At 32.9% G+C, this 23,772-nt stretch overlaps 2 protein-coding genes across 2 annotated transcripts; both read left to right on the top strand.

The window, feature by feature from the left end:
- Positions 1 to 9,838: 9,838 nt before the first annotated feature.
- Positions 9,839 to 11,692, top strand: LOC102581503 (UDP-glucuronate 4-epimerase 5). Its single transcript, XM_006363675.1, has one exon. The coding sequence runs from the start codon at positions 10,078 to 10,080 to the stop codon at positions 11,416 to 11,418; it is 1,341 nt and encodes a 446-aa protein (XP_006363737.1). The 5' UTR covers positions 9,839 to 10,077; the 3' UTR covers positions 11,419 to 11,692.
- Positions 11,693 to 14,257: 2,565 nt separating this feature from the next.
- LOC102581170 (maspardin) lies at positions 14,258 to 22,828 on the top strand. Its single transcript, XM_006363674.2, has 8 exons — positions 14,258 to 14,473; positions 15,604 to 15,729; positions 17,021 to 17,119; positions 19,368 to 19,510; positions 19,760 to 19,868; positions 20,718 to 20,825; positions 21,953 to 22,093; positions 22,263 to 22,828. The coding sequence occupies exons 1-8, from the start codon at positions 14,399 to 14,401 to the stop codon at positions 22,680 to 22,682; spliced, it is 1,221 nt and encodes a 406-aa protein (XP_006363736.1). The 5' UTR covers positions 14,258 to 14,398; the 3' UTR covers positions 22,683 to 22,828.
- Positions 22,829 to 23,772: the final 944 nt, after the last annotated feature.

Here is a 23,772-nt window from a genome sequence, read left to right as displayed (position 1 = left end):
ATATATATATATATATATATATATATATATCATATTTTCTTCACCAACACTCACATTATTTATCATTTTTAACTCCTTCTACACTCTATTTCTTCAAATCTTTGATAGTTAGAGTAATATTCTGCCAAAAATATGAATCAATAGCCGAAAAGTGTTGAACAAAATATATTACAAATATTCTTTTATTTCTTCGTAACTTTTCATATTAAACTAAGGTATACCAAGTTATCAACTTTTTGAATCAGATTTTATGATTCTAACTCTTATCTTTATTTAAAATTTATCAACTTATTACTTATAGAACTATATCATTGATTCATATAATAATTGTCTCAATAAAATAATGTTTTTCAATGTTGAATTGATAAAGTCTTGCTTATAAATAATAATTAAAAAAAATATTTGAAAAAATCATTTATAAAAATATATTAAAATTTTGCTTTAGGCTTCAAATTATGTTGAGCCGCTCCTGTGTCAGTTTTTTAAGATAGATATACATATATTCACATAATTTTGTTCAGAAGTTAACGAATGCATGCACACATAAATTTCTTTATTGGAAAGTTCATTAAAAAACATAAAATTTCGTAGAAGCCAAAATACTTTTTTAACTTTTTGGACTGAATATTCATGGTGGGGTCCTATGATGGAATCTGAGCTATGTTTTGATGTGTCTAAATTCCAATTACTACATCCATCCACCAATGAGTAACTTGCATCCCCATTTCCACCATTTGTGGAAACCCATGCATGAATAAGATAAAGATAAGATATTTTATGAAATTAGTGGATGAGATGTTTCACGGGATATTCCCTCCGTTCCATTTAAACTGTCACTTTAGCTCAAGAAATTATTAGGGAAAAGTTGTTGAGTAACAGAGACATCCTACTTACATCGAGGCCAAGGTGATGGATCGAGATGATCCAAGTCGAAGTTATAATTGAACATGCTGGTTAAAAAATAATAATGTGTTGTTATCTATTATAACATTTTAATATGATAATAAACATTTGATCCTAATGCATATAAGCATTTCTTATAAACTTAGGTAGATCATCAAAAGATCAAGTAAACTAGTTGTAAATTTGTAATACCCCTTTTAGCTTCTTCTTTTTTTTCTTGGTGTTTTTTGTGATGGATTTTCTTCTTTGAGAAGATCAACTTTGTTAAAGGAGTTTGTTGGGCCATAAATATTCATATTGTCACGACCCGAGCCTACACCCTGGACGTGACCGGCACTCGAAGACCATTGCTGGTCCCCAAGCGAACCCTCATCCTGGCTGACTACAAGCGGAAAACTGATTCAAGCATACAAAACTTAAAAACTGAAATAAAAGTTCATAAAACTTAAATTCAAACTTTAACTCAAATGAAAATTGTGAATAATAAAATATATTCAAACTCACCCCAAAATTGGCAACTTAAGTCTTTGAAATATTTAATAAAATAAATAAATAATACAGACTTCTCAACTATACTGACTATCTAATGAAGCCTCTAACTGATAAAGATGGAAGTCGGGACAAGACCCACGATATCCTGACTAAACTGAAAAGTAAATGAAATCCTCCGAAAATAGGATGCTCTCCATAGCTAACTCGAACTCTTGGATGTATCAACGAAACTCTTGTTGATGATCTTGAATACCTGTGTCTGCATCATGAGAAGATGCAGGCCAAATGGCTCAGTAGGTGAAATGTACGAGCATGTAAGGGGAATTCTAAAGCATAAACATAAGCTTGAAACTTGATAAAAAGGAAACATACTTACCTCTTCTCAAACTTACTCAACTCAAGGAGTACTCAAGGATACTCAAAACTACTCAACTTACTCAACTCAGAAGTACTCAAGGATAAAATACTTAACTCAGAGATATGATATTCAACTATGGGTACTCAACTCAATATAAAGCAACAATACATATACAATATATGGAAAGCTTTATAAAACAGTAAAACAACTTAGTTCGTTAAAGAAAATGCAATAACAAACTCAACTTACTTATATAATAAAGTAATATAGTTTCTGTGGGAGATTCTCTAACCGACAACCACCACTATGAGCCTAAGTGGTGATACAACGTCTTGCCCACGCTGCCAGAACTGTTATATACTTTGCCGTTATATAGAACGCTTTAACTTAGTGGATCCACTAGCTTAACTTATGTGATCATCTAAAAAGTATAACCTATTAATACCCATGATGGCTACATGGTTTATGGAGACTTGAGTTATCTAAACTCGCATCCCCATATCGGTGGTCAATACTACTCCCAAAACGTACTCAGCTCATATGTTTGTAAAAATAAAATTCTTTCTTTGGTTTGAGATAATTACTCAAAACTTAGCTTAAAAGCTCTCTTGAAAATCAAAGTTCCCTCTTTACTGAAAAACTAGCTCAAAAGTTCTTTTGAAATCTCAGTTTCCTTTCTTGTTTAAATATGAAAACATTTACTCTTTGGGAATACATAGTCCCGATATACTCTTTTGAAGAAATGAACTCAACTCTTTACTCTTTACTCTTTGCTTAACTCAAAACTTAAGTCTTAAAACAAAGTTAAAACGTTTGTAAAAGACTTCTTAAACTATGGTTCACACCGAATTATGGACTTGAACGACTCAAAGCAAGGTTTTCAATAACCATAGATAAAACTCAATACTTGGAACTCAAGAACTTCAATAATACTACTCACTTCAAGAATGCTCAACTCAGAGGGTTCATGCGGAATTTATGAGCATGAACTACTCAACTCAAGGACTCAAAGATACTCCTCGTCTCAAGACTGCTTGACTTATAGGGGTCATGCGGAATTATGGGAATGAATAATTCAACTTAAGGACTTTATAGGTAACATGTACTAGTCTCATGATTAGGAATGTAATCTCAAATGGATTAGAAACTCAACACTTAAAGGATTAGAACTTGGAGATATTACTTCTCTCATAGATACTCAACTTATGGAGTTCATGCGGAATTTATGGGCATGAACGACTTGACTCGAAGGTCTACAAACCACATGGAACTCATGTATATGACTCTTCTCTTTCTCTTACTTACTTTCTCAAAACTTAGTTCAAATCGATAGTTGATCTCAAAGGATTCACAATTTAACTTAAAGGCTTTCTTGAACTCTACTATTAACTCTCTCTTAAATGTGAATTATGAATTCAAGAGTTATATTTCATGATATGAAGAATCTAGGTGATAGTGTAGGCTCATTAATACATTATCCTCACTCTCATTCTCACTTACTTGAGTTTTGAAACAAGTTAATAGAAGTTGTAGAAGACTCCTCAAAAGGGCTCAAAGAGACTTTCTTAGAATGTTCGAATGAATGCTCAAAACTTAACTCTTTAACTCTACCTTGAATTTGAATTATGGATTCAAGGTTATGATCATGTTAGGAATGATTTTAGGTGTTTAGAAGTAGCTTAGAGTAGTTAGAATCGAAAATAAGTGAAGGTGCACTTTAAACGAACTCAAACGGGGCAACCGACGACAAACTGGAGGGGCAGGAGACCCTGGGGCTAGGGGTGGCGCGAAGCACCAGCCCCTAACATTCATAGGAGGGTTTGGGGCGCTCTGGCAGGCGCCAGTCCCCCAACCTAGAAAATCTGACAAACTTCTTTGCTCGTTTTCTTACCCTAACTCGCCTAGAATCGAACGGTTTCTTCCCCAATCACTTAGAATCAATTACTTAACATAAGTACACTCTAATCTACTCAATACATCCCTTAAAACACTCACTTTGATCTCAAGAAATCATCCAAAACCCAACACAACAAGATTTAGAATGAACTTCAAGAATACTTATCAAGAACTCTAATCTTTCAACTTCAAGAATGAAATTTACGCTGAAAATATTAGGTTTGGCATGTGGGTGAACAAACCCAACACTATGGAAGCTTACATACCTCTTAGGGATCAAACTCATGGCGAAAATCCGCTACAACACGCAGGAATCTCGACGAACGCTTGATCCTCTCCTCTTTTCTCTTCTTGAACTCTCAATTAAAACCCTAGGTGAATTTTAGAATTATAAAACTGAACCTAATAGGATTAGACCCTTAAAACCTTACTAAAAATGAATTAAATCTGATTGGGTAAGGAAAAGACCAAAATACCCCTCACTATTTCTGGCTAACTTTCCTTAACTGGACAGCCTAACTTCAAAGGGCCATATCTCACTCATCCGACCTCGAAACTTAGTAAACTCGGCGGCGTTGGAAAGATAATTCAAAGTTATTTCCTACGGTAACTGGTAGAACACCTAACTCATCCTGAGCTAGGAGTTATAGTCGTTTGAAGTCAACCCAAAACTCATACTTAGCTTAACTTGCAAAATTTCAGATTTTGCTATTTCCAATTTAGTTCTTTTTCGAACTCAAAGTGCTACATCTAGTGAACTTAACACTTAAGAAATTTTAATTCCTTGACAAAATCCTACTCACAACGAAGGATGGCTCAAGTCTTAGCTCAAAAAATTTCTAGGGTGTTACACATATCCACGTGAAATATGATGAAGTGACCATGGGCCACACTGATAACACTCTCTGACACTAGTAAATATTTATGGCTCAAATATATCAGTGTCTGTGGTTGGTGATTTCTTGTGGATTCTATTTTTCCATCATAAATATTATAGTGTCAAAAGCTAATTATATTCTATTTCTATTTTTTGTAAATTATAAAAATCCCTTAAAATTATAGGATCTTGGTTATATCGGGAAGTTTGCAGATACATAGCTCACAGATTGCGAATGATACATTACTTAATGGGAGAGATATATCATGTATCCGAGATGAGAGAGAAGTATTCGAAAGGGGATATGGATGTATCGGGAAGAGGGAAGGGATGTATCCGAGAAGAGATTTTTAAAAAAAAAAATAATGATAGAAAATTTTAGAGATTATGATAAAATAAAATGTGTATTTCTGTAAAAAAATTCTTTTCCATTAGCGTTCTAGAGAGGCCCACCTATTTAAGAATTAGATTTTTAGAATTTTTTTTCTTTTAAAAAAAAAAAGTTACAATTCAAATTATAGTGTGATAGACTCGTAGTTTGTATCTAATTAAGCTAGTACTGACTATATATTTTGGATTAAATTTTAAAAATTGATCGTTAAATATTTATTTATGCTTGTATATAGAACTATAGAAGCACTTGTTCTAACTCTTACAGAGTTGAGAGGAGAGTCTCTCATCTCGTCATTATTGACGGTGTCATCGCTCGACTTGGATTTGAATTTTATTGAAGGGTAAACTTTTTTTGTGAAAAATTATATTAAAATTCGGAGGAAAATTTTCCTTTAGGTAGGTGCAGAACTAGGGGCCTTTTGTATTTGAAAACTTGGGCCTTTGGATTGTTCCATAAAAATTGGGCCTTTTGGGCTTGTGTCCAACATTTGTTACTTATCAGACCTTCAATGGGCTTCATGTTGAACCTAGTAGAACCTCGGCTCGGAAAACATCGACGTGGGGGTTGCCCGGGGGGATATATATCTGATTTTAAGATTATCATTTAAGTCATAATTATAATATAAAAAAAAATTGCAACTTTGATCAGTATAGAATTAACTTTAGTTATGTGCGATCAAAATTATTATTAAAAATATTATATTTGAAGTTTGATAATAAATTTTTGATACTTAAAGTTTGACTTGTCGAAAGACTTCCAATATTTGTACTTGAAGTTTGACTTATCAAAGCCAAATTTATGACGTCACTTATCCATCAAAACTAATAAAAAATTTTGAATTCACCAAATTTAAATCATAAATCCACCCTAACAAAATACATGTGTAACCAGAGGTTTGATTGACTGCATCAAAACTGAAATATAGAACCCTATCCATTACGTTTGCTAAATATTCTTAATTTAGAGCATGTGATATCATCAAAACTTTGAATTTGAAATAGTTATAAAAGAAGAAAAAAGAAAAAATTAAAGTTATACTCTCTTTAGTCCATATTAGTTATCGTATTTACTAGAAATAGATGGTTTAAAATATATTCTTTGTAGTCCATGCTTTTATTTGCTCACAATACATTTTCATTTGTACTCATCACTTTTACTATATCAAAAGAAAAACATATTACTCCCTCCGTTCACTTTTACTTGTCACATTTGAATTTGACACACCCCTGAAGAAAATAATAATTGTCATGGCTTTTACCACACTACTCTTATAGTTTATGTTTAGTATTAAATTTTGAAAAATAATTTGAAATATAAGTAATTAACGTTAAGGATTAAATATGGAAGAAAATAATTATCTTTTCTTAGTATGTTTAAAGTAACAAGTAAAAATGGAAATCTTTTTTTTTTTGGAAATTATGGACAAGTAAAAGTAAAGAGAGAGAGTATTATTTTTCGCGTGAAAATTCAAATCGGACAAATAAAAATAAATAAAGGAAGTAATTATCGTTTTAAAAAGCAAAATGTAATAATTATTTTTTCTCCACTTTTGTTCTTACTCAATAAATATGCAGAAAAATTAATATATGATGAAAAACGAGAATAGCATTAAACAATATATCAAAGGAAATAAATTTTTATATTAATATTTTCTAAAAACATGACAAGATAAAATAAAACGGAAAAAATATATGGCAATTTGCAAGTTAAGAACGTGTCAAATAAGCAATGCTGTATTCAAATATACTTTACACAGAGGAGCAGGTGGCATAATTTGGTTTAGTATGACGAAATATATTTACATAAAAATTTAAAAAAATACTTTCATGTGAAAGAAATAAATTTTAGACTTTTTTTTTAATTTCCATTTGGTATCAAAAAATTTGTTTGAAATTTGACTAATCCTAACTCAAATTTGGGAACCTAATTCATGATAGAACAATTCTATTCATCCAACCAGGACTCTTGATTCTCGACTCTTAATAATAAATTAAACAAGGGATGATTTAGTCAACGAAGTTAATTTATTTGAAAATTACATATTATTTTCTTACTTAGTTTAATATAACTCTTCTATTGTTTTGACTTTTGATATAATATAATACTACCACCAAAATGATATTTTCTATTTATTCTAGAAACGTGACACTAGCTTTTCGATCCAACAAATTACTAGGAAGTAATCACAAAACGATTTTCAAATGGATTTTTCCCCACTGGTAGTTTATATAATCTTTATAAGAACATTCTTGAACAATTAGGTCTTGGGTCTATTTATATCTCTGTACTCGAATTTGAACATTTATTTAATTTGAAGTTTTTTGATTTTATGTGTTATATTTATGGATTAGAAGGTATTTCATTCGTATAGTTGTTCAATTTAGGAGGTTCACATCATATTCAACCATGGTGTCATGCCGAATTAGATCTTGAATTTAATTTATACCTCAAAAACAAATTCAATTAGAAAATGATAGTCAAACTTTATAAGAAGGCCCAAGAACCCCTACACCAATGTGAAAAGTTTAATCATGATCGAATTTACGCTTTGAAAAATAAGACATTTTCTTTAGACCCCCAAATTTGAGCCTCCTTATTTTCTTTGACAATATTAAGATTAATAAGTATTCTTTACAACATTTATAAGATTAATTTTTTTTTGGTTCTTTCTTATTAAATGTCGAACTCCTTATCAAATAAAAATCGAACAAACAAATAAAATGAATGAAATACTATTTATAAAAAAAAGTTTAAAAAAAAAAGAGAGAATAATTTTGCATCTCAAAGCAATTTTTTAAGAAATATATCAACCACTTTGCATTTTATTTTTTTAAAAATGAATTTTAAATTAAAAAACAATAAATATTACGTACTTAATTATCTAAAAATTGAAGTCCTCCAATTTATTTTTGAGTCTAGGTCACAAAGTGTTTGACGGTTTGAGCAGCCCTGGATCCATTTGAAAAGTAATTAAGTCAATTTTGTGTGTCATAAATTTCTAGATTAACCATTTTTGGGTCTATATATATATATTGGTGGCTTACATAAGACTCCTTATTTGACCTTTTTCTTTTCTGTTGCACGTTAAGGAAAAAAAAATCCAATTTATTAGGAAAATAATTTAATAATCTTTAAAAATATTTAAAATGAAAACTCTAAGTAATATGATTATCATCTTTAAAAATATATAAAAAAAAGTATTGTTATTTTCGAAAGACTCTCAACTCAAGTATCGATAACAGAGCAATAAGAAACTCTTTGACCTAATTAGACTGGTAATTAGTGTTGATACAAAATCCATGCATATGTAAATATATGTGCAAATTCATACGTTTTTTATTCAAACTCTCCCTTAAAAAGTAGTACTACATTTTTCTTCAACTTTTGGGACTCAAAGCTTGAAATAGGAATAAAGGTTCATTAATCGTGTAATTAACATCTTAATTTTGCCAGCTTATGAAGATTTTATTTATAATAGTAACCTAAGTAACTAACGCCTTTTGAATTCGCGAAGTCATTATCATTAATTTAATATAATGAGAAAAAAAATCACATGTTCGTACATTTAACACACAATTATATTGTACCACGTTACAAAAATCAACTTATTTGATAGATTAATAAGAACCTTGATTTTGTTATGAAATATATTCACTTTAATTTTACACATGACTGAGCATTTAATTCACGAGATTTTTAACTCAACACAATAATTATCATTAATTTCTTATTATTCACACAATTAAAGAAAACTTTTCTAGCTACTGTTTGGATTTCCATTTCATTGCTACCCAAAAAAATTCAAATAAAAGACAAAAAGTGTATATATATATATATGGAAAATCTTTTAAGAAGTGTTTATTGGAAAAAGTTGATGTTATTGTGTTTGAATATTTAGGGCAGATGCATATTTACTAGAGAAAATAATCTCTTATGATTACTTACGAATTGAATTGATTAAAATAATTTTTTTTCCAAATATCTTATTTATAACTATGAAAATATTTTATATGTTAAATGGAGATTTACGTATAAGATATTTTTGTGGAAGAATTTTTCTTTTATAGTTTGGAGACACTTTTTAATTATAATTTTTTAGAAAAAAATATTCATTTTTTTAAACCAAGATAGAGTTTCTAAAGAAAACTTTGCAAAGATTTATAAAGATATTGCTTGCTTTTTTTATTTCCTAAATTTATGAGAGGAAATTAACCAACAAATAAGATTACAATTTCTACACGTTATTATAAATATATTTTTTCCATATGAAAAAGTCAATAAAAAGGGGAGACCCGTTAAAGATAGTACCATAAAAGATCATTAAACCAAACGAAAATTTGACACGTAATCCCATAAAGCATTCATATTCTACAAATCTTTTTAAGGAAAAAAAATACATAAAAGTACTACTCTCTGCCCTCAAATGAGACACTCTTTTCTTTTAGATTATTTCATAAAAAAACATCATTTTTTAAAATTATAATAAAAAATATTTTAATTTCAAAATCTTGCTTTTACAATAAAGAAAAAAGTATTGAAAAACATTCCTAAATTCGATGTAAATTATTAGTTTCATTCTTGAAATATTGACAATCTAAAAAACATATATCTCCGATCTTGTAATATAAGTGAGAGTGTTTTCAATACTTCTCTCGTCTTTTTATTAAGAGCTTCGTACTTTTATAAGAATTTGTGACCGTTTGTATAACATCTGGTAGATTAGGGATTTAACTAAATTTAATTAATCGAGTAGAAAAATATTTTTAAAATTAATAATTTACATTAATTTTAAGGATTATTTAATTTAAATCAATTTTTATAATTTTATTTTAAAAAAAATACTAGTGTCAAGTCAAACGGTACCCGTAAATAGGAAGGAGGGAGTAATATTATGTTTGTCTTTTTACTTTCCCAATAACATTACAGCACCTCGCCGGCCCGAAAACCCATAGTCACTAAACCTGTTCTCCCCATCGGACTCTGTTTTCAAGAATAAAAAATTCCAAAAATTCTGAGTTTCAATTGAAGTTTTCAAGCTGAATCAATCGGAAAAATCGAAAAAGTTTCAATCTTTTTTGTGTTTTTCATCTATGTAAACACCAGAAAGGATTTTCTTCAATTGTTGACTTGTTTGAATTTTGATCATCACTGGAAAAAATGACTCAATTGAAGCCCATTCTTACGCATTTGGATTCCATTCCTTCCACCCCAGGAAAGTTTAAGCCTGATAAATCTTCACCCTATAATCTTTATCGTCTCCGTTTTCACCCTACTCTGTTTCCCAGGTTTACTCTTTGGTCCTTTTTTTTCATCTTTTTCATCGTTTTGCTCATCTTTTTCTCGTCTCCGACCAACCCCACCACCGGAAACAGCCGCCGGAGTCTGAAAAACTCTCTTTCGCCATCTCCCCCGCTCGGCCCGAATTGGGAGCGTCGGGTTCGGGCCTCGGCCCGACCAAGGTCTAAAACGGGCTTTACCGTTCTAGTCACTGGTGCTGCCGGTTTTGTGGGGACCCATGTGTCTCTAGGCCTGAAACGCCGTGGAGACGGCGTTTTGGGGCTGGATAATTTTAATCAGTATTATGATGTCGGGCTGAAAAAAGCCCGACAGGGCCTTCTTGAACGTTCAGGGATTATGGTAGTTGAGGGTGATATTAATGATGCTGTTTTGCTGAGGAAGCTGTTTGATGCTGTTGCTTTTACACATGTCATGCATATGGCAGCTCAAGCTGGAGTTAGATATGCAATGCAGAATCCAGGTTCTTATGTTCATAGTAATATTGCTGGTTTTGTTAGTTTGCTAGAAGCATGTAAAATGGCTAATCCACAACCTAGTATTGTTTGGGCTTCGTCAAGTTCTGTTTATGGATTGAATTCAAAAGTACCCTTTTCAGAAAAAGATAGAACTGATCAGCCTGCTAGTTTGTATGCAGCCACTAAAAAGGCTGGTGAAGAAATTGCTCATACATATAACCATATATATGGTCTTTCGATTACTGGATTGCGGTTTTTCACAGTATATGGACCATGGGGTAGGCCAGATATGGCTTATTTTTTCTTTACTAAAGATATTTTGAGAGGGAAGGAAATCAAGATTTTTGAGACGTCTGATCATGGTAGTGTTGCTAGGGATTTTACTTATGTTGATGATGTGGTAATGGGTTGTTTGGCAGCACTGGATACCGCGAAAAAGAGCACAGGGAGTGGGGGAAAGAAGAAGGGTGCAGCCCAATTGAGGATTTATAATTTAGGTAACACAAAGCCGGTGCCTGTTGGGAGACTTGTTAGTATTTTGGAGAAGTTGTTGAAGGTTAAAGCAAAGAAGAAGGTTATCCAAATGCCGAGGAATGGGGATGTGCCATTTACACATGCTAATATCACTTTGGCACATACGGAGCTGGGATATAAGCCCACTACTGATTTGGAAATGGGGTTAAAGAAGTTTGTGAAGTGGTATGTTAGCTACTATGGTTCGAAGAAGAAGAAGAGTTCTTGGTGAAGTTCTTAAACTTGGTGTTGCGTTGTTTCTCTCTAATGTTTCCTGCGCGTTGATGATACCTCTTCATTGATTTGCCACATTGTTTTAGGTATTCTATTTGTAGGTGATCATTGTACATTCTACTACTGCTACTACTAAAGCATGTTTGATCTATCGACCCTCTTATGGTAGTTTCATGTTTCATTAATCACCATACTTATAATACTTTGGATTAAGCTCTGGCTTATTCGATTTGTCAGAACTGCTATAAAGAAACATATCTGTTTCCCTCTAAGTTCAGTTTTATTCGTCCTTAAGCAGTTTACTAATATTCAACTTCAAGAATGATAAAAATAAGTTTTTAAACAGGCTGTGATGGAATTTTAATGTAGTCGGTACTCGGGAGTTGATAATTTTTCATTTGTTTCCTCCATTTACTTTGCTAGGATTCCTTGATATTTATTTTTACATCCTTGCTTTTTAGTAGTTGTACCTTCCTCTTCGACTCCCTTAGAGTAGTTTAGAGTTTTCATGTCATTGCTTTAGATAGTCTGTAATTTGGAAATTTAGCTTTTCCTAGAATAAAAGAACAAGCATTTCATATGGTCAATATTGTTAAACTCACCAGTAATCATGTATTACTGTGCAATTTTCGTCCATCTTTGGGATTCACGAGCTTGTTAAGACCGTTTTTCTATGGAAAAAGAATTTTGTATGTATCTTAGTGGAAGTTCTGTCTTTATGGATGGTAGCATCAGGCTCTTTTGTTTTGCTTGCTTATTTTCTTTCTCGTTGATAGAAAGCAACAAAAGTTGTAGTCTTTTAGCCCATTCATGTGTTTGCATGACTTGACAGCTATGGACATTGTTTATTTAGTTTTGTCACCATCAAAGAAGGTGCTGGGCCTGACTCTAATCTTGGAATTTTGTTTCTAAGGAACAAAATTATTTGGTGGAACGGGGCGAGGGCTGTGCCAGATGCACAATCTGCTCTTGTAGCCAATTCTGAAACGACATTTTAGGATCCTTGTACTTGTTTAGGATGTAATCTCTATCCGTCTTAAGAAATTCTTAGTTTGAGCTGGCTTTTATAGGCATTTTCCTCTTCTTAACTAGTTAGGCATCACATTATTCTGCTTTCTATGGTCTGTGACGCTTTCTCTATCATTTGTTATGCCTTGTTATACCTATATATTGTCTTTTTTAAACTGCCTTGTTATGTGTTACTCAAGACAAGGGTCTTTCGGAAACAACATTTCTATCTCCACGACATAAGGGTAAGGTTTGTGCACACTAGCTAGTCCTATACTGAATTGTCTGTATGCTCTTTCGGGAACTGGGGTCCTGCAAGGGGTGATGAGGGACTCATTTGGTGTCGTGTAAGAACCTTTAGCTTCGTCATTTTCTGCTATAACTTAGTTTATTTGTCAGATAAATGTTGCAGATTAGTCAAATTAACTCTATGTTTATAATCGTCTTTTTGCATAGGAACTGTTAGATTGTTTTTACATTAGTTGAGTGACTGAGTTGTTGTCTTATATAATTTTGGACAAATTCTCGTCTCATGAGTTGCTTTTGGAGTTGACTTAAGCTCCCGAGCATGAACATATCATTGGGTTCGACGTTCACATGCTTATGATTTGTGAATTAATCGCCAGATTTTTCATTGTAAATGTCAGTTATTGCATACTTTGGAATTACAATTGTCATCTGGAATTATCAATTGAGGTGAAAATGGAACATTATTATTGCCGTAAACTTCTTGTCACCTAAACTTGGCCAATATGCAGATTTTTGATTATTTTACTCTTATATTATCTATTCTAAACCAAGGTTCTAGACAGCTTTTGATCTTAATTTTGTGTTCCTTTTATTATTTTGGAGTTCGATTATTCCAATTTAAGTTAATTTCACTATTAATACCTACTTTATTCCTAGGCTCACATCCAAGTCCATAAATTGCAATATTGAAGATTTCAATATCGAATATTATTGCATAAGTTAGTGGAGGTCATCAATTTTATTATAATAAAAACAAAGAAAAACATTGGAAACCAAAATCAAAACCATATTTCCACCTTCAAAAAGTATGAGAAAAAAAAAGGAAAAGAAAATACCACATTTCATAACTTAAATATATATATATCGTAAGCTATAGAATAATGGCTAAAAGTGGAGCGCAATTAATTACAAGGGAAGATAAACATCCACAAAATTAACTAGCTTTCGGAATGTAATATGAAATTATGATTTCGAATCACGGAATCATGTTAATCTAAATTTGAAATTTAGTTTGAATATATAATTTGTAATTTTTTAAAAATGAAACCCCTAGTAGTTATGAAAATTTTAATAATAATAATAAAAAATAAATTAATTCTCATACAACCTTACCAAATGATCAAATTATAATTCATAAACAAGATATCATATTAGCATAATGCGCCGCATTGGTAAATTGTATACCTCTATATGCTTTCTAAATAACTATTGCAATTACAAACTTTCAAATACACATAATTTTATAAAAAATAACTTATATATAATTATCTAATATAATCATTTCACATGTTACAAACTATATTCTCTTGATTAAAACTTTTAAGGGTATTTTACTCCTTTAGCTAAAGAAAGAAAACAATTCACTGCTATATTGTTTTTATTAAACATATCAATGCACTTGTTATTAATTTCAATAGTTTTATGTAAATATAAATAAAATTAATTTTAACATTTAAAAAAAATATTTTTTAAATCTTGAATCGTACGGCTAAAAACATATCAAGGGAGAGGGACCCATCCACGTGTTAGTGTTTCATTATTGTTAATCACCATTCAACATAACACCAGCTCATTACGCCTGTCTGATATTTTTACGAAGAAATTCTATAGACCCAAAAACCCAAAATAGAGAGGAAGATGAGTTTTCTTCTTCTTCTAATCGAACAAATTTAAGAACTTTGATGGGAGTTTATGTGCAGTGAAAGGTGAATATATCGGCTATGAAAGGAGGTGTCCTTTCGGCTCCTGGTGATTACATCTACTTCAAGTCTCAAGTTCCTCTTCATAAGATCCCTGTAATGACTGATTTCATCAATTTTGAGTTTTTTCTGATTTGGGGTTTCTTTGATTTTGTTTAACTGTTTAGTTTCTCAAATGGGTCTGTGTCTTTTTTCTATTTGATTGTGTTTTGCTTGTTTTCTTGAATTTCAATGAATCTGAATGTATGATCATGTTGTGATTTGCCCAATTGGATAGTTGTTTGTGATGTGTTTTTTTTGTCTGTTTTGCTTGAATCTGCTGTGACTGGTAGGTGGCCAATGAGCATCACAAGTAAATTGGCATGATAGCTGTTGTTTATAATAGAAAGCATGAAGTGTGTTCCTTGTAAGTACTGGATAAGACTGAGCTTTTGCTCCTGATAGATCAACTGAAATCCTTTAAGTTGCTTATAGTTATCATTTTTAACTCTGAAACAACTTTGCCCTGAATTGACGTCATGGTAATTGTAGTGCTGCCTTTATCAAACTCCCTGTTATGCAGATCAGTTTAGTTCCTCTCAATAGAATTTGCACTTTTCTGGAATTCTTGCAAATCCTGTTATCTTGTAGTTGGTCTGATTTTTTTGTATGTGAATAATATTGGAGTGTGGATGTGTTTTCCATCTAAGCCGAATTTGTTTGTATGTGAATAATGTTGGAGTGTGGATGTGTTTTCCATCTAAGCAGAACAACTTCTCGTGCTAATCACAATAGGATGGGAAATCTATGTTTATATTAAGATCTTTTTTTCCTAAACTTTTGGTCCTGGACTTCATTCTACTCTTTTTGCTTGCATATTGATGATTTTACTAGTAGGAAAGACTACCACTTTTTTTAGATGAAGAAGATGGCTACTTTCTTGAATTTGATGTTGTATGTTGATCTTAAGTTTTTTCGGTCCTCTTTTAAAGGACCTTGCAATTATTGTAAAAATTGTGTTCAATTCTACACTTTTGACTTTGATTGTTGTTTCGACTAGTGAAAATATGATGTTGCATTCCTTGAGCTCATTGACATCTAGTTTTGAATGTGAAATTTCATTCACAAACAAATTCAGCTATTTTGGTGACTGACCTTCTTTATTTAGGTAATAGAGATGCATAAATGGACTATTTTCCTCCTTGTTAAATGTATTATTATTCTTAACACTTTGATCTGTTGTGTAGATTGGATCAAAGCAGTGGCGATATTATGATTTTGGCCCGAAAGTAGTTCCCCCACTCATTTGCCTCCCTGGCATAGCTGGTACCGCTGATGTATATTACAAACAGATAATGTCATTGTCTATGAAGGTAATGAGGAAAACTCCTGATTCTTTGCTTGTTTTATCTAGTTATTACTGAATTTTTGTGTATCTTCTTTGAGAGTGATAATGACAGTGAAGAACGGGTCATATATGTGGTTGTAATCGTTTCACTCATTCATAAATATATATGAATGTAAAGGATCAGTTAATCACTTAAACTTGCATCCGTTATGTCTTTCCCATATTACTTACTATGGTACTTCCAAAATTAGTTAAAGGTACCAATTAGGGTTTCCAAATGACTAGAACTGTGTTAGAACCTATGTTGCTTGGACTCTCTAAAAATGTTGTTGCAACTTGCACACAGATCCTCTAGAAATGCACTTCTTTTGGAGGATGCGACATGCACCGTGTGACATTTTTGAAGAGTCTGAGCAACATAGGTTAGAGCAAAATATGCACTTTAGTAGTGCCGAAAGCTTAAAAATCTATCATTAAGCAGATGGAAGGAATATAATAATGATATCTAGTGGTTGGGATTATCACTAGAAGGTATCACTTGTGAATGAGTCTGTCTCTGTCTCTCTCTCTCTCTCTTGATCTTTCTATCTCTCCTTTTACTTGAGACCTTACTTAAATATGAGTTCCCGAATTGGGATGTAGATCTAACAACAGAGGGACCAGCAATACATCAATTATTTGATTGATCTCTCTGCTCTTAGATGAAAAGTTTTCAACAGCAAATGAAAAATTCTATTCACAATGGAAGTGGTCTTTGAGAAGAACATGGAAAGACGTTCCAATAAAAGCTCAGTAATGCATCAAGTAGTGTAAGTGATAACTACTGCAGTGTATGAATTGTAACAGAAGTTGCTCTTCATTTAATGATTTTGCTGGTCAAACTAAGATCTGAGAAAGCACTAGTCTGCACTGAATCTTGGAAAATAGATAACGCTTGCCCCATCGGCTTGCCCTCTTTACTACATGGACTAATATCTTTTTTTTATAAGGTAAATGTATTTACATGGACTACTACCTTATTCTTCTTTTTATTTTTACGAGGTAAATGTATTTACATGGATTTATCGTGTCAAGTGATGACACTAAGCAAAATAGAATTTTCCATTTTCTAAATGACGTTAGAATCTCTTGCAACATAATTTTAGGATTTAACTAAAGACAATTTCCGTTAGTAGGGGCTGAAAGGTTCTCTTTGCATGTTACAACCTATGCATATATGTCTCTTTCCACGTTATATAGCGACTGGATAATTTTTCTATAAGACTACCCCCAGATTCAATTGAAGGAAGCTAACATTTTCTGGTTTACTTTCTCAGGGTTACCGTGTAATTTCCGTTGATATTCCGCGTGCATGGAACAACCACGAGTGGATTCAAGCATTTGAGAAGTTTCTAGATGCTATTGATGTTCATCATGTATGTTCCCTTTATGTCAGTGCTTACTTGATGGCTACAAGGGGTGTACATGGGGCGGTTTGGTTCAGTTTTTTATCAAAACCAAACCAAACCAACTATATCAGTTTGCTTGTTTTTTTGGCACATGAATACTATTTCAATCTTAATTTTTGGAGTTGTAGATAAAGTTTTAATAAATCAACATATGTGTAGTAGTAATTTCACGTTAGGGATCAAGTTTTAATAAATCAATATATGTTTAATAAATCAACTATACTAGTTCAGACTTTGATTGTTCTTTCAATCTTAATTTTGCAGTTTGGTTTGTGCACCCTATAACGTAAGCCTAAGTATGTAGTGATACCAATCATGTTATACCATCATGCATATGGTGGTCAGTGTGGAAGGAAAGAAATGGGAGATGTTTTGAAGATAGATCTAATTCCATTCACAAAGTAAAATGGAATTGTTTGGTATCTTTACTTTTTTGGTGTAAACAACTTTGCATAGAAGATGTAGATCAAATTATAGAATTAATAGGGAGCTTGTAATTTCGCTTAGGGCTGTAAATTTTGAAGGTGGCCAGCATGTCCTTAATGCTGAAGAATACAACTTTACCAATGTTCAAAAAAAAAAGTAAGAATGTGTGTAAGCTAAAAGAAATAATAAGAACGGAAAAATCAAGATAGATGAATTTAAGAACGAGTTCCTTAATTCAAAGTGGATCAAGAAATCTAGAATGTCAGGATGAGCGTGAAGTCATAAATTAATTCCTAACAACAACAATTAACCTAAAAGAACTAATCAACTTTGATAGAGAATTAATCAAGAAAATAGGCTATGGAACCCACCCCCCGTTAGAGTATCAAGAACAACATTAGGCAAAGACTTGTCACCTTTCTTGAATACCTAAAAGTAACCTAAGTTATAAGAAGGAATTAAACTTACCGCCTTTAAGTTGATTCTTGAAGGTTGAAGAAAAAATTCAAGAGCACTCACAGCATGAGTGCAAAGGAAAAATCCTCTCAATTCAATTGACAATAATGTATCTATAAATAAATAAACAATATATGCTAAGGGGCATGCAACACCCTCCCAAAAAGGCTAGGAAATTAATCCAATACTACTTTGGGCAACAAGTCCTTTCGGAAAAAGAAATTTAGTAAAACCTACTAGAAAAAGAAATTCGGAGATTTTGGCCAAGGAAACTAAAAAACATGTAAAAACTTTCTAAGAAATAAGGAAACTTTGACCAAGAAAACAAGTAAAATTAATATCACACTTCTTTCCAAAGCTACTTAACAAAATAAGAGAGAAGTAGCAGATGACATGGAATTCCACACGCCCATCTTGGTCAAGCACACATCTAAATAGGTGTGTATGTTAGCTCTTTGAAGCATGTATTTAATTTTGGGCTCCTCTTTGGTGAGTATTTTTTTTTTCTCAAAAAAAAAAAATCCTCCTCATCTTGGACTTGACTTGGATCATGAGATAAGTGTAGCGCTTAGTCAAATCTTCCCCGACTAGTCTCGAGCTCTTTTTTCACAATAAACCAGTGTTGTCAAAGACGCGCTTAAGCCCTAAAGCAAGGCTCAAAACAAGTTGAGCTCTCCGCCTTGCTTATGTGCGCTTCAATGTCGTCATAAAGGCTCTAAGACAATCTTTTCCTTGCAAATGAGCATTTCCTGAAGTGGCGACACTAAACAAATGGTATTTCACTTTATCGTAAAAAAATTCAATTTCTTTGTCCATATATTTGTTGTTCATGCTTATGTATATTTATATTTGCACCTTTTTTCATTATAGCCCACGCTTTATTTGCGCTTTGCAATTAAAGCCCCAACCGACCTTAGGGCTTTTTTGCATTTCTTTTCGCTTTTGATAGCACCAATAAACATCTTCTTGATCTCACGTTGAAGTTCTTGAACTTTGTCTAGCATCTCCTTTGCCTACAAGCTCAATCCAAGTCCTTTTTTGGAGTTATGCCTCCATGGATGCTATCATGTAATGTGTGCAACCTGACTAGTATTATTTATATAGGAGATGAGCAATTTAGAATGAGTAAGATGCACCAATTGACTTTCTTGATTTGTATATGCATTTAGATAGAGTATGCAAAGAAGTGCATATAAAGATACATCTATAAGTTTTTTTTTTGATCAGTCACTTGTTTGATATTGGTTTCAAATTTTTTGTTTGGAATAAAAGCAGAGATAAGTTTATTCATGATAAAGGAAGTAACTGATGTATTAAACTTGTCCTACGGCAGATTCATCTCTATGGAACAGCCCTTGGAGGCTTCTTAGCACAACTTTTTGCTCAGCATCGTCCCCGGCGTGTTAGGTCCTTGGTACTTTCAAATACATTTGTGGAGACCACTAGTTTCTCAGCTTCAATGCCTTGGGCTCCTATGTAAGTTTTCATTCTATTTATTTTGCATATCATGAGAGCTGCTAAGTTGCTGTTATAGCTCATATATGACTGATCAGCATCCATACTTTACAACTTCTGCATCTATGTGATAAGCTATAGATGATCTAATATCTTTTTGTATATGTACCACATCATAATTCTTGCATCTCATTGTTTTTATGATTTTAGCTGTGTAGCTCTTCATATTTTAAAAGATGTTTTTCTTCTATTGTTGGTTTCCTACTGCAGTGTTGGTTGGGCTCCTGCTTTTATACTGAAACGGCATGTGCTTAGTGGAATTCGTGATAGTCCCCAGGAACCCTTTATTGCAGACTCTGTAGATTTTGTTGTTTCTCAGGTAATGTTAAGCTCAGTTTTTTGTTATATTACAGCGGTTTTATGTCATTCTTACCACAAATTGTTTGGAAAATTCCTATTTTCAGAAAGCAGCTGTTAGCAGTATATTGAACTTATAGTTCTTCCATATTTCTTTTGCTGCTTCAGAGTTGGCCAGATAGATGTTTATGCATCATATTTCTTTTTTCAAAAGAAAAAGTGTAGCGATCTTATTCTTATAACATATACTGTTCATTGCAGGTATGGTATTCCATTTTGCACCTTTTTCTCCTCTTTTTTCAAACATTATCAGAAGAAGCTCTAGAAGCATGTTAAATACTTTTGAGACAATTCTAACATATTTAACCTGCCCTTTCTCCCAAAACTCTTCCATACCTCTTTTAATTTTTTGTCCAGAATATCAATTGGATGCAGATTTTCCATTACATCCTGTCAGATGGTGTCATTTTGCTACCTTTTGAGTTGATCTGGTTAATGTAACACTCTTGCTTTCTTTGACTATCTAGAATTTGGATTTGTAGCTTCAAGCTGCCTAATATGTAGAACATGTGATGCTTTCGTATGCTACTATTTCACCATGAGATACTTGATGACAATATCTTGAAATGCTACTCATGTATCTTTGTTGTATGTTTCATTGCTGTACCCTGTTCAAAGTGTAACTGGTCTTAGTTTTTTGTTTTTGATAGTCCTCTGATTTTGTTAATCCTAATTGTCGATTTTCTTTCAGTTGTTCAACTGATAAACTAGACCATCACATATTCACCATGTTTTTGATACCACAGCTATTTGCTTATAGAAAAAGTTGACTCACTTATTCTCATAACTTGTGAATTCGATTTGGATGCAGGTTGAAACACTCTCAAGAGAAGACTTGGCTTCCAGATTGACATTAACAGCTGATGCTGCATCAGTTGGACCCCTTCTTCTTCCAGATTCTTCCATCACTTTAATGGATGTATGTGTCTAATCTGCAAAGTTGTTTTCTGAATTTTTTTTAGATAATAAATAAATTGTTGTATGCATAGTCAACATGCCTCAACTTTCTCATTGTTTTGGTTTTTTAAGTGTATTGTCTATAAGTCGACACAAATATATTTTAACTACATCATACTGTTAGAGTGTTAGTACACCATGTACTTATTTACATCTTTCCGCACTAGAATTTTAGGACATTAATTATTTAAGTTAACTGGATACAACCGCATTCTGTTGCTCTTGCGATGTCACTTGTTTTTTTACTTTCCCCGGGACTTGCTTATTTCAAAAGTCATGATAACCAAGACGATCATTTCTTGCTTGGAAACAGACTGCTGAGTATAAATTTTGACCTTGGGAAGTCTGTAGCTCTTGGTGTAGAGATTTTGGTCTTTCACCTCTTCACTAATCATCAAAATAAGGAAACCAACTACTTGCTAGACATCAAAAAATTCTCCATTCACTATTATTTGTAATCTTTTCTCACTAGTTGACATTTTTCGCTTTAGGTAGGAGAGTTCCACTTACTTCTCCCGCACCTAGTGGGATAGGAATGTTTGATCCAAGACCTTACCACATAATTTCAGCATTTACTTTTAGTTCGGATCAACTGGTTGATTGTCATCATTAAAATTATTTTGCATGTGTGTAAGGATTTCACGAGCGCAAAAGAAACTCTTTAACTCCAAGGGAAATGGACCTGAACAAAGCTGAATGGATATAGAGGATTCATATAACCAAAGCCCAAGTGATCTGGAATTGAGTTGTAGTTAATTGACTGCTTGATTTGTTTTCCCCAAAAAGCTGTTAGCATACATATGTAGCTCATGACCATCCTGAAAATCCTCTTAACTTGTCTTGATTAAAAAGAAATTGGCAAGAGTTGGAATGAAATGGGTTCAAAATTAGAATAGAGCTTCATTTCATGTCGGGGATTCTTATAATTAAACCCCCCCCCCCCCTCAAACTAGTTTGGGGATTGAGGCATAATTGGTTGATATTATTGTCCTTTTAAAATGTTACTAGTTTCTTTCTTACAAAAGTCACTAAAATAGAAATTGTCTGATGGGCTGATTCCTATTGCATTGTAATTTTTGTTTTGCGAAGACAAATGACTATTGTGCAACCCCTCAATCACTCAAAGATCAAGTGTGTGAAAGGTATCCTGGCGCGAGAAGGGCATACTTGAAAAGTGGTGGTGATTTTCCATTTCTATCTAGGCCTGATGAAGTGAATCTTCATCTTCAGGTATAAACTTTGCTTGTTCATCCAAACATCATTTTCATTTCCTTTTTTCTTCTTTTCTCATTTTAGAATTCAGGTCTACTATTTACGAAGAGTCTTTCAAGGTTGAGTACTTAATAAGATAGAATAATATGTTGCAACTAAGTACTTGGTTGTATTTTCATTTGAACAGCTACACCTGAGACGTGTTGGTGTTGAAGCTCGACCTGACTTGATCCCTGGTGCCCCAAAGGATGGTAGTGGTGGAAGTTCCAACGAGCCAAACAACGGAAGAAAGGATGCTGATGATTCATCAGAAAATGATAAAAGAGACTCAGAAACTCCTCCTCCTGCAGAAAGTGCAGAGCCCCCCTTGGCTCCAGAAGCTACTGGTTCTCACGATTTAGATAACCAACTCCTTAAGATGGCCAAACTCTCCGACGACACAGGTGAATCTGTCTCACCTCCGTTAGAAAATTCATTTTTCCATGACAAGCAGAACTTACTAGTCTCGAGAGCTCTTCTAAACGTCACATGTGAGTTTTTTATTCTTAATATGCTGCCCCTTTACTTAGGGAACTGTACATTAACTGGAAATGTAGCTGCAATGTAGACACTTGATGGGAGAGAATTTTTGTTCTTCAGTTTCTTTTTGTACATTATGGGTTGGAAACGTGTCATTGCAAAGACACTATGAAATTGAAGACTCAACTTTGTGTTGGAAAACCATTATATACCATGTAGCAGTTGCAAATCTTTCATTGTCCCAGAATGTTGGATTCGAGAATCTAACGCAAAGTAATGTTTGTTTCAGCAAATATAAGTTTGGGAATCTTCCTCCTCCTTTTTGTCTCTGCGAAAACTGTTTGTTTGATGCATAGTAATTTTACTTTTCTAAACTCAGTGTTTCAGAGTTTGCAGCCTCAGCATGGGTTCTTAGGGGGCTTTCCCCCCCATAGTTGTTACTTGAATAGGGGCGGCGGAACTAGTGAAGAAGTTGCAGGTTCGTTTGAACCCAGTAGCTCTAGCTTAGAGCATGTATGTGTTTAGAAAATTCGTTATACAAGTACAAATAATAGATCTTGAACCAAGTAAATTAGCTAGCATTTGGTCATAGATTTTGAATTTTTATCTTCAAATTATATTAGATGTGGTAGAATTTCAAGTTTGAACTCAACAACATACCCAATGAAATTCCACAAGTGAGGTCTGAGGAGGGTAGAGTGTACGCAGACCTTACCACTACCTCGTGGAGGTAAAGAAGTTGTTTCCAAATTTCGAGTTTGAACTCATTAAGTTCAAATTCTTGGTCCGCCTAAACTTTGCTAAGATCCCTCTTAATAACTAGAATCAAAGAATCAATAATTATGTCCCCATACAATATGAATATGATCGAGTCGATTTCATGGTAAATTCGTTTCATATTGGATCGGGCCGGAATAGAGTTGTATACATTTTCATCATTGATGATATACTGTGTTTTAGGCTGCCCTACTATGAAAAATAGAAAGGTACTAACTTTGTGGAGACAAATTGAGTTGTCCTACTTAATAGCTTCTGGTATGGCAAAGCAATGTGGGTACATGGCGTCCTACGTAGAAATTCATGTCTCTATTTATTCAATTTTATACAAGTTTAAATGCCTATAAGTGCACATCTAAAGTTAGAGGGAATAAATACCATATGAGGTCAAGTTAAAAGAC

This window comes from Solanum tuberosum, unplaced genomic scaffold (assembly GCF_000226075.1).
Source record: "Solanum tuberosum cultivar DM 1-3 516 R44 unplaced genomic scaffold, SolTub_3.0 scf00445, whole genome shotgun sequence".
Classification (NCBI taxonomy): Eukaryota; Viridiplantae; Streptophyta; class Magnoliopsida; order Solanales; family Solanaceae; genus Solanum; species Solanum tuberosum.
Note: the sequence above shows the minus strand (reverse complement) of the source record. Positions and strands in the feature narration are given on the sequence as shown.